Source organism: Nicotiana tabacum, chromosome 16 (assembly GCF_000715075.1).
Source record: "Nicotiana tabacum cultivar K326 chromosome 16, ASM71507v2, whole genome shotgun sequence".
In the NCBI taxonomy this organism is placed as follows: Eukaryota; Viridiplantae; Streptophyta; class Magnoliopsida; order Solanales; family Solanaceae; genus Nicotiana; species Nicotiana tabacum.
Window position 1 is genome coordinate 121,690,960 of NC_134095.1, and position 12,153 is coordinate 121,703,112.

The 12,153-nt window shown below is 36.2% G+C and overlaps 1 protein-coding gene across 1 annotated transcript; it reads left to right on the forward strand.

The window, feature by feature from the left end:
* The first annotated feature begins 3,817 nt into the window (after positions 1-3,817).
* On the forward strand, positions 3,818-11,036 carry LOC107810510 (transcription factor BIM2-like). Its single transcript, XM_016635300.2, has 8 exons — positions 3,818-3,996; positions 4,147-4,284; positions 4,538-4,622; positions 6,815-6,884; positions 6,984-7,079; positions 8,999-9,402; positions 10,288-10,417; positions 10,614-11,036. The coding sequence occupies exons 2-8, from the start codon at positions 4,185-4,187 to the stop codon at positions 10,716-10,718; spliced, it is 990 nt and encodes a 329-aa protein (XP_016490786.1). The 5' UTR covers positions 3,818-3,996; positions 4,147-4,184; the 3' UTR covers positions 10,719-11,036.
* The last annotated feature ends 1,117 nt before the right edge of the window (positions 11,037-12,153 follow it).

Below are 12,153 nucleotides of genomic sequence, written 5' to 3' on the forward strand. Positions count from 1 at the left end.
AAAACTGAGTGTTTTTGAATCTATTAATTAAGTCATAAAGGGGTTTCATGGAATTGAAGAAATCAAACAGGGTCTCGTAGGCTACTGGACCTAATCTTTGTCAGCGTAAACAATGATTAAAGTGTGGGTTTGAATCCGTGTTTGGTTGAGTCTCCGGTGCTAATTCGGATTTCGTCCGCGGTTCGGCACATTTCGAGTGTTAAACAACCAATTGTCCGGCTCTATTGAGGTTCAACTCTCTCATCCTCTATTCATTTTATGCAAGCTTAATATTAATTATTTGTTTGGTGATATGATCCCATTGATTCTGTAACTATTCTCCGTGGTTTTGAATTTGCTCGCTCGGTTATCTGCTCGCGTTTACTTGAATTGGTTATAGCTGAACATAATTTTGTCACAGTATAGAAATTGGGTTGCTATTCATCAACTGAACTACGTCAAATTAGATAAAAGGGCTCGGGTGTGCATTTCATATGACCCTGCTATAATTTTGAATAATGATAGTAGAAGTAAACATGTTAAAAGTCGGGGGTGCATTTCATATGACCCGGTTCTAATTTTCAACAAGGTTAAATAGAGTGTGTCGTGAACCACGGGTGCATTTCATGTGGTGTGGCTTGCGATATATTTTAAATGACCTTGAATTAATTCTTTAAATAAGTAAAAGCGGTTTTCCAAAAGTTAGAAAAAAAGCACTTAGGTTTCAAAGTATGTTTTAAAATCAGATAATTAAGCCGATTATAACAGTTGAGCGACCGTGCTAGAACCACGGAACTCGGGAATGCCTAACACCTTCTCCCGGGTTAACAGAATTCCTTACCCGAATTTTTGGTTTGCGGACTGTAATACAAAGTCATTCTTTCCTCGATTCGGGATTTAAACCGGTGACTTGGGACACCATAAAATTATCCCAAGTGGCGACTCTGGATTTTTTAAAACAATAAATCCCGTTTCGATTGTCCTTTAATTGGAAAAACTCTTTTATTTATACCTTTCCGGCGTGTAAGGAAAAAAGGACGTGTGTCAATTCATGTTGTGGTTTACTATTTTCATAACGCAGTCTTATTACTCCATTTTGATATTATAAATGATATTTTTGGGCTGAGCGCCCTGTTTTACTGTTGCCCGAGTGGCTTGAGAGGTTTCTGATTGAGTGAGGCCGAGGGCCTGTGTTGTGAGGATATCATGGCATCGGGCTGTGTGCTGCAGCATGTTGTACTGATTTGTGATATATGAGAGGTCGATGGACTGATTTATTATGCCGCGAGATGGCTTATGATAGCGTTTGGGCTGTAGGAGCCCCTCCAAAGTTTGAACACTCCCAATGAGCGCGAGTACCTAGTGTGAGTGATGTGATATTGCTCGAAGAGCTGATCTTGATTCATGTTGTTGCCCGAGGGGCCGATTACGAGTGATTGCGAGGTAGCTCGAGGGGCTGGTTCTGTTGATATTTTGCCCGAGAGGCGGTCTGTGGTACATGTCTTGCCCAAAGGGCTGTTTATGTTTCTATCATTTTTGCTCACTGTTTCATCACTTGTTTGAAACTATTGAAAGATGTTTATAAAGAAAAAGGTTTTCTTACTGAAACTGAGTTTGTTTTATGAGATAATTGATTTTGGTACTGTTTTGGAAATGTACTGTATTTGCTTTGGTGCTATGACGCAAAATTATCTGTTTTCTTACTGCTCAGCTTTTATTTACTTTTATACTTACTGAGTTGGCATACTCACATTACTCCCTGCACATTCTGTGCAGATCCAGGAGTTACGGTTCTTGATAACGAGCGTTGATCGTTCATTCAGCAAGTCTTGGAGTCTACAAGGTAGCCGCATGACGTTCGCAACCATGTTTTTCTCCCTCATATCTTCCCTTGATTATATTAGTATTGTCTTCTCGACTTTGTTAGACTTTATTGAACTTAGATAGATCTTGTAGTTGCTCGTGACTTGTGACACTCCGATATCGGGCTTGTGTTATTTTCTTCCACACTGGTTATTTAGACCCATGTTATGAGATATTGTCAATTAATAGCTTGAAACTGTCTTTTATAAATTTATAGTTTGAATTGGGATTTGTGTCGGCTGGCCTAGTTTCACGATAGACGCCATCATGACCGGGTTGGTTTTAGGGTCGTGACAATATATTATTATAAAAGCACGAATGATTTATGCTAAATATTGAACGACTAAAATATCCCTGAAACATTGATCGACTTTTATAACCTTAAATATTTGTATAATTTAAGAATATAATTATAAATCACCTAAGACTGGAATTCTTTTCCTACTTAAATTACTCATAGGTTGAGCCTACAAAATTGAATTCGGGTCAAATTCTTTTGTGACTTTAACGTTAGCCTACTTCTCTTGGATAACTGATGCTTCGTATAGTAGCATATTTTTGGAAGCAATATTCTTCCTGCAAATGCTTCCTAAGACTTTGTATCTATGACTCCACGTCAAATAAACTTTATGTTATTTCTTCAAACAAGAATTTGATTTGGAATAAAATTAAAATATTAGGACTTGGACTATGAAGTAAAATTGTGAAAGGAATATGAATGTGAGTTGGAGAAAAAGTTGAAACAAGATAGCTGGAAAAAAATATTTAAACTAACAGAGAAATTATTTTACGAGTAAATTTTTCAAAACCAAATCAAATCGATATTATCATATAATGGCTTAAATATATGTGTTAGAATCACAAAGGATTTCTTTCAAATTATAGTTGTAGCAGTTCTAATAATTTTGTTTATGTGGGATAGGAATAATAAAAAGGCAAAGATCATAATACAATATGATCGTTTTGAGATGACTTCTATTGTCATGATATAGATGTTCATACCTCGTATATGTACGATGTATATTAACATTGGTCTCATGTCATTGATCACATGTTTTGTTCTCAACGTAATATTTATATATGTAGGATCGCCAATAAGATATATAATTAAGAGCCCAATATTGCTATGATGATGCTTCCCAAAAAAATATCTATTTCAAATCGGGTAAAAGCAAAGTTTTTATGAGACAATTAATTTTGAAGAAAAATACATCCACCGTGTTACTGAAAATTAGATCTCTCAATTGACTTACATAATTTATAAGGATGGCAGGTAAAAGTTTTGACAACAATCACATATATATCCAAATAAACTTTCGCCTCCAAAAAATAAAAGATATTCTTTCAAATACATTTTTGTTTTACAATGACAATAAATGAAGCACACGCCTAAACAATAACACAGAATATTTTCTCATACGAACAATTATATGTAGGACTTTCATGAGATATCAATATAACAATAACAAGAGCTCTGGTGATGAATGATGACAGAACGACCAAAATAATAGAAGGAACATATATACACTAAAAACATCAAGTATTAGGTAAGATACGACATAAATATTATGTAGCTTACCTAAATTTATCATCCTTACCGTTAAGACGATATTCAATCATTTTGAATTTAAGTATTATATTAATGTAAGTAATATTGATTTCAACATTCAAATAATAGTTGCATTTTTTTCACGTCATTATTTTATGATATGATCACTTTTTTGTAAATAGTATCTTAATAACTATAATTATATATTCTTTTATATAAATAATGGACGAAAGATTTATGTGCAACGCACGTACATAGAAATTAGTAGAACAAAGTGTGACAAAGAAAAGCCTCATTATACTAAGTTGCCTACTTTTTAGGTTGTGAACCATCAAATGCATATGAATGAAATTAAAATAAGTCACATGACTCATGACACCCAACAATTTAGGTAAAGCCGAACACAATAGTAATAATTCAACAATTGACAAAAGTTAAAACAAAAATAACTCTCATACCAAAAAGCGAAATTTCGATTTTCACCACCACAATCAAGAACCCGCACTAGTAGTAATTGCTACTGCTTTTTCCCTCACTATCGACCCTAAATCTAACAGACCCAAATCCCAATTTCTCAAGAACTCAAATTTCCCAGAAATAAAGCTGTAATCTTTCTTCTCTATTTTCATTTGAACCTTTATTTTTTCCCTCCTTATATTGTATAGATCTTTTTATTGGATTGAGCTATTACAGATCTCTATTTCTTGGTATAGCTGGGTGTCTTTACTTTTATCTTTATTTTTGTGTGTGTGCAGAGAATTGGATTTTGATAGATAAATCTGTGGAGAAAATAATGAAAGGGGTGAAAGGTCATCGAGAAGAGGAAGAAGAGGAGGAAGATGAGGTTGGTTTAAAGAAAGATGCCACTCCCCCTTCTAGTAGCAATACTAAAGGTCTGTAAGTTTTCTTTTTCACATAATTTTGTAGATGAAAGGTAGATTTTTTTTTTCAAAAGAGAAAAAATATGAGTTGAACTGGATTATGGTCCTTGAGGATTCATATAGACGACTCCAACTTATTTGGTACTGAAGCATAGTTGTCGTTATTGTTGTCATGAGTTGAACTGGATTGTGAGGTGTAAAAGGCAAAATCCTGAATTTTGTTTTTGTTTTTGTGGTTATCTCTTATTATGGATGGATGCAACAGATGGGAAGAACAATGATAAGGCAAGTGCAATAAGGTCCAAGCATTCAGTCACAGAGCAGCGTCGAAGGAGCAAAATCAATGAGAGGTTTTTCCATAAATTCTGTTTTTCTTTTTTCAGTTAATTGAAGTTTTGGATTTGTCTGGATGTACACTAAAGGTAAGTTTGTGAGATTTTTAGGTCAAGTTTTAGATGCCTTGATTTTATGCAGTTAGTGTCTCTACAAACCGTGATACATGGAACAAAATAGTGTAAATGTAAAATGAATATTTATATGATCTTGCAACCAGCTGGATATTAACTTGTGTAAAGAGGTAAGCAGAGGCCATTTAAGTAATAACTAGCTTAACCTTTTTTGGTTAGTTAATTATTCCAGGAAACTTAACGTTTGGGATGGGCCTAAAAGCAGCGGTATGATTATAGAGGATTTGGTTACCAAACCAACTGGTCTGGGATTGTGGAATTAAGGCATAGATTGATTGATTAAGTCAATTACCTTCATCCAAGAGGAGCTGCTGGTTGAGTTTCAGGAAAAGAATTATATAGTAAAATAAGTATTTGGGAGGCTTGAACAAGAAAATTAATTTAAGCTCTAAGTTCAGGGATTGATATGCAGTGTAGTATTTAACTTACTCGAGATAAAATAACAATAAAATGTCTCAGTATTTGCATAGTTCAAAATCTAGTTGTTTCTAAAAGCTAGTTGTCAATGCTTTATATGAAATTCCGAAATATGTTGTTTTCAACTTCAAATAGACTTACGTGCTTGTTCTTAAAATGCTGTTCGACGCTGCTAATTCTTTAGAGCGCCTAGTATCCTATGTTGCAACTGACAGTGTAACTGCGCCTTCTGATTTTATAAATTCTCATATCTATTATGTATGTGGGTTAGTGCTTCAGTGATGTTCCTTACTTTTCTTTATTTGTCCGTTATGGTCAAATGTCCAACTTTTCCCACGTTGTCTATTGTCATACAATAATTGTTGTGCTTCGAAGGCTCGAGATTCATTTATGGCATTGTCAAACAAAGGAAGTTGAAAACCTCATAGAAATCTAATAAAGAAAAAAGATTGAATCTGCAAACAGATTTTGCAAGTATCATTACACGTAAGCTTCCATAGTTATATGCTTTTTTGTTGGTTTACTTTTCATCGTTAAGTTCCTTTGTCCAATAAGGGGCAAACACGTTAAGGTGTTAGGAGTCTCAAATAAGTTATTAAACTAGAGCTGTTTAGACGAAAAGCCGTGACTCATGACATATGACAGTAGGCTATTAAGATACTTTAGGGGTTTATTTGTTATGTAAACACAAGTATAGTGTTATTGGGGGAGTATCTGTATAGAATTTCAACGAGATCTTCTAGGTTTTCAGTGTCTTTATGCAAATTATTAATTATATAGGGAAAAAAAAGGGAGGGAGGGCCACATAGTGATACTGATATTTGCAGAGGAGGAAATCCTAGGAAGCCTACTTAGAACTTGAACTCTGTAAGAATCAAAACTAGTGTCTAAAGAAGGTATAAAAAATTTGGTAACTGATGAACTCCACTAATTATGTGGAATGTACTTACAGGATGTTTACTTTCCTATTCCTCCAGAATTATTACGAGGGCTACTAAATGTAACTTGCTGAGTCAAGTTACTTACTCTATCTCTCTGGAGAAGTAAATGTTTTTAATAATTGGTCAAGCCACTCAAAATAAAGTACTCCCTCCGTTTCAATGTAGATGACACACTTTCATTATTAGTCCGTTTCCAAAAAGATGACACGTTTTTATATTTGGATACAATTTAACTTTAAACTTCCATTTTACTAACTTTACCCTTAATGAGAAACTTTTCTAGCCACACAAGTGTAATGACCCCACAAAGCTTTTTCCCCTTAAGCTTTTAGGACCAAATATTTCAAAAGTCTTCTTTTTTTCCTTAAACTTTGTTCCAAATCAAACTATATCGTCTAAATTGAAACAGAGGGAGTAATTATTAAATCTGAGGAAAAGCCTCTTAAAACATACCTCATAATTTAATCCATTGAAGTCTTTAAATTACACTTTTTTTGGTCTATTTGGAGTGCGGGGGTTGATTGAGTAGGGGGTCTCTTTTTGTACTCAGTTCCATTTAAAATGAAGCATTTGCTGGGTGTATCACTCTTATGAATTTGAAGATTATGTGGTCAAGTTCTTTCTCAAAAAACAAATAAAGATTATGTAATCTAATCTATAAAAAGTGCCTGAACACAATTTCCACGTTTTACTAAAGCTTGTGTCTGCGTTTTCTAGATTTCAGATATTGAGAGATCTGATACCCCATACAGATCAAAAGCGGGATACTGCATCATTCTTGTTGGAGGTACATTTTATTAGTAGAAAACCTGTTTACCTTTTCATTTATTCAATTTCTATTTTGGAAAGTTTTGATCTCTTCGTGACTGTTGATGTTTGTATGCAGGTAATTCAATACGTACAGTACTTACAGGAGAAGGTACAAAAGCATGAAGGATCATATCAACCTTGGAGCTCAGAGCCTACAAAACTTATGCCATGGGTAAATTCCTGTAGCTAATGAATATGATGTATCAATTTTCTTGTTAAGGTTTTTGGTTGTCAACTTTGAATTGCATTCTCTAGCTCTCAGCTGTAAGAAAAATTGATTCTTCCAACAGAGGACACATATATGGTAAGATGCAGTTTGCGTGATAGTCAAATTTACAAAGTGGAAACTAATGTGGAAGTGCTTCCACTTATATTACCATCTAATCCAATACACTAAACAACATAAACTTACTGAATAACACACAGCAATCCATATTGCTACACTTTCAAAAGGCCACATGTAACCTTAGTGTTTTTCATTAGAATGCGGCATACTTGCACTGATACTTCAAATTGTTCTTGAGTGGGGCCAAAAATGGGGAAAGAAAGGCAGATGGTAAGAGATACCGAAAGCCGTGACCCTTGTCTCTAGTGTCCACATCAATTAGTATTTCTGCCTGATATACTCTCTCTCTCTCCCTCAGATACACACGAATGCACGAACACATACACGTGTACGAAAAATCAAACACACCAACCTCACATGGACATCTATGTGCACGTGTTCCACATTATATTTGTGTACAGATAATACCCATTAGTAGTGCATGTCTACGATTTCATTTTGTTTCATTGTTTTGAGTATCTTTACACTGCTTTTTCTGTGAATTTGGGGATGGCTGCAGTCGCTTCTGATTTTCTGGCTTTGTGCTTGAATAAGATCAGTTTTTGCTTTGCTATTTACATGAGCCTGATTTATGGATTTTTGATAAGGTAAGTATATTTCATGAAATAAAAGCACCTAGTGGGTACTCAATAAGCACTATAATGTTCTGAATGTTGCCAGTTACAGGTGCATAAAATCTAGCAGCTTTAGATGCTGTCAGAATCGTATACATCATTCACTCTACCCGCAAAAACTAAGTGAGTTTAAACGCCTATATTTCAAACAAAAATTTACAGGTTCTTTCCTTCAAATCACCTGTATTTCCTTTCTAACTATACTGTTTGATACTGGAACTTTCTTCTGTAGTGCCTTTCTCCATAATATGCCCTTCCCCGCATTTTACTGTCTCCTTCAGGGTTCTTGGCATAAGAAATTGTACACCAAATAAAGTGAGTAGCATGTGCCAGATATGCGAGATAGTCACGCATCGCGAAATTATATGGTTGGGAGATTCTGGGAAGCTTTCACATACGTAGCATCTGTTTTACTGTATATTCCATCTCCCATGTCTTGAAAAATTTCTTCTAAACCGTATATTCCATCTGTTGCCACTCCTGCTTTCGGCAATTGTATTTCAGTATTTTTTTGTATAACCATGATGTCCGGGCCAGCTCGCACCTCGGCTAATTCCACAGGTGCCTGCTACCTCCCACCAACACAGATACCGGTTAACTCTGTCCTCCAAGGCTTGGACAGATCAGATGGGAAGAAATCACCTAGTGTTTTTGTTCCCGCTGGGATTTGATTGTAGTTCAGTGTTTACAGCAATGCGATGCAAATCAGGGGATATAACTCCATGAATGTGTTCTTTTCCAGCCATATCTCTTTCCATACCCTAGTTTTTCTGTCATTTCCCAATTTTATGGCTTACTGCGCTTCAATAAGATTGGTTTTTGCTTGATTGTTTATTTTTATTGCGTCTTTACTCCTCTAAGATTATAATAGGTCCCCTCTTGTTCCATTTTGTCTTCCTTTCTCTCAAGTTCAAGTCGACAAGTTCAGTTTGGGCAATTATTTTTCTGATAAATGTGATTTGGCTATGATTAGTCTGTAGGTGCAACTTAGACTGTGCTTTTAACTACCTGAACATGTGTTTCATCTCGTTCTAAGAGGTGGTAACAGGTGGATGCCTCAATATATTATAGTTTATGAGGAAGCAGCTTCCATTTGGAACTTAGTTAAAATTTCCTTTTTAAATGGTTCAGAGAAACAGTCATTGGCGCATGCAAAATTTACCAGCTCACCCACAAGCCTTGAAGAATGGTAGTGGCCCAGAATCAACATATCTGGGAGGGTTTGATGAGAATCCTGCAACTGTTACTTCGACAGTGCAACCAAATCAGCAGAATCTGATTGAATCTCATCCTATCAGGGATGTATCAATTAAAGCTATGGATCAACATAACGATCTAGATAACAAGGCAGTTGCAACACATATGCCGCTTCAGGCAGGTATGCTGGTGGCCGTGCCAAATAATAGTGCCTTCTCAGACTCACAACCTAGACTAGTGTCTGATCAATGTCCCAACACAATTGATGCTCTGAATCATCACGAGGATCTGACAATAGATGGAGGCACAATCAGCATTTCAAGTCCTTACTCGCAGGGGTATGTAATTATCTTAGTTTTTTAAAGTTGGGAATTTACAGACTCAATCAAAATGTGGTCTCTCCATATCTTATTTGCTTACTTTTGACTCTCTTCCATTGTTAGTAATCTTTGTTTCTTGTTCTTTGATGTGGCACATGCTGTTTTTCTGGATAGCATTACCTTGTAGCATGCTCCTGGATGACGAAGCATGCCAATGTCTTCAGTTTTTTTCTGGATGTCTTTTCATATATTAAGTTTGTCCAACTCTCATCACTCATCTGGGATTTTTAGGAACGTGTAAATATTAGTACTTTATCTGGCAAGCACAAACCAGTAGGCAAGTTATTCTATCCTGGGGGCTAATTATTTGAGTATTTGGACCTTATCTTCATCATAATGTTGTTCCTCTTCAGTTGTGAGCATATGTGTTCCATGCTGCATGTTAACTTCAACCAATTCAATAAGTTTTGTCTCTTCTTTGTTTTTGTGTTTCATGATGTTAGATGTTCAAACTATGGCATATCTTGAATTTAGTGTATAGCCAAAGCCCAAAAGTATGGTTCATTCTCATCTTTTTTGTTGAGAAAATGAACCCAGTAAAGCGGCAGTGGAAAATGAAGTCTCAAGTAAGCAGTAAATATTTTTATTAACCTCATTCACGACATTTTTTGGCATTTCAACTTTCATATGCATGTAAAAGGTGTAGTCAGAATAGTATTATCAATGGCTGCTTATGCTAAATCCGACGTTCTTGTGAGACTTTTTTTGTGATATCTCCAGATTAGCGTGTCTTGTTAATCTTGTCAAGTTGGATGTCTTTATCACAACATCTTTGGGTAACTCGTTTGTTGATGTCAACATGATATTTGTATTGATCACTGGTCATTGTTTTGGTTTAATCAGGTTACTAAATTCATTGACACAAGCATTGGAGAATACCGGTCTTGATCTATCTCAGGCCACTATCTCTGTGCAAATTGATTTTGGGAAGCGGGCAGACAGAGGGATGACTTCAGGGCCATCAATTGCAAAGGTATAAACCTTTTCCAATTGTTTTCAAATGAAGGAAATTATGTTTGAGACAACGCACTGCATCCATGAACCATGAGAATGTTCCGTCACTCATGTAGCATCTTCCTTGAGGCTCATGAGCATCTTAGATTAATCCTTTGCTGCGATCCACCTACTCCCCACTGTGCGCTTACCAATTCATTTGCATTTAACTCTAGGATAACGAGAATCCTCCACCCTCTGGTAATCAACATATGGATCATTTCGGGGAGGCAAACAATGATGAAGATTTGGACCAAGCTCAAAAGAGGCTAAAGATATAGATATGATAATAGCATGGTCATATCCAGCTAAATCAACGTAGTTTTTTATGTCATCTTGTGGTTCAAAAGAAAGTCGATATGTATATCCCATTCGTTTTTTATCATCCTTGAGTCATGTTTATAGCAATGCATCCTTTTGATATCTCTTCTTCCTTTTTCATTTTTAATGTTATTTTTTTCTTCTTTTTTTCCCGGGTGATATCATCTTGCGCCTGCTTTTTAACCTCACGATATTCTGATTTGTCAGAGGTTAATAATTGATATCTAGAAGAGTACGCAGTTATTTATGTTATGCTGTAGATCTCTTTTTCGACTTCACCATTCGTACCAATTTGCCTAATTTTCTATGTTTTCTACTATCTTCTAGTAAATAGATCTAAACAAGGAAATGTTCTCATTTGTGGGGTCTTGATTCTTGAGTACGTCTTTCGTCCAAATCCCGTTGAACAGACCATTTGAGTTATTGGGTTTGAAATTTAATATTTATACATATTTAGTAGATTTCTTAACACATGTACAGGCCTACAGGGTCTGAGCCAAAATTGCCGGTTAGGTTGAGCCAAAGTTACTGGTTTGGTTGAACCCGTAACTCATATAACTGGAATATCACACGAAAGCAGGCTCAGAATGCAGTTTGTAAAGAATTTCGAAGTGTGTCCCTTCAAACTATTTTTGCCTTGATCTATTTCTTGGATGCTCCTTATTGCGTATGATGTTCCTCTGAACATGTCACACGTTATCTAATCATTTTAATGAGTATCTAGCTTGTTTAGTAGAAAAAGATACATAAAGTAAACAACTTCAACTGTCAACGTCGAACCAAGTTGGCCCATCTGCAAATAAAGGTTGATTTCCCCGATTGTCGCCCTCTGGGACCCATCGAAAGCCTTCACATTCATGCTTCCTACCCGTATCTCATGGAAACCTTTGTCCAACCTTTTCAAAGTGTCCAATGGACGAATTTTTAGGCTCGAACCTCCATCAACCAAGACCCTGGCAACGAACTTGTCTTCAAATTGCACCGCAATATGCAGTGCTCGATTGTGATTTAGTCCCTCGGGTGGTAGCTCATCTTCGTGGAATATGATCTTATGACTTTCTAGTACTTGCCCAACCATGTTGGCCATTTCCGCCGGTGATGTTATTGGGTACATAAGCCTCGTTCAACACTTTCATTAAGGTGTTCTTGTGTGCCTCTGAATTCTGCAATAGTGACAGGATAGATATCTGAGAAGGGACTTTGTTCAGATGGTCAACAACAGAGTGCTCCTTTGCCTGTACTTTCCTCCACAGGTCATCTGGCTCGGTCTCAATAATAGGCTACCTTGTAGTGGCATCCTTACTCGAGCCTCCCAGGTGTTCAGGTGTATAGACTCTTCCGGTTCTAGTCATTCCTTGTGCAGTGTCAGATTCCTCAACCTCGGCCTTCCCTTTT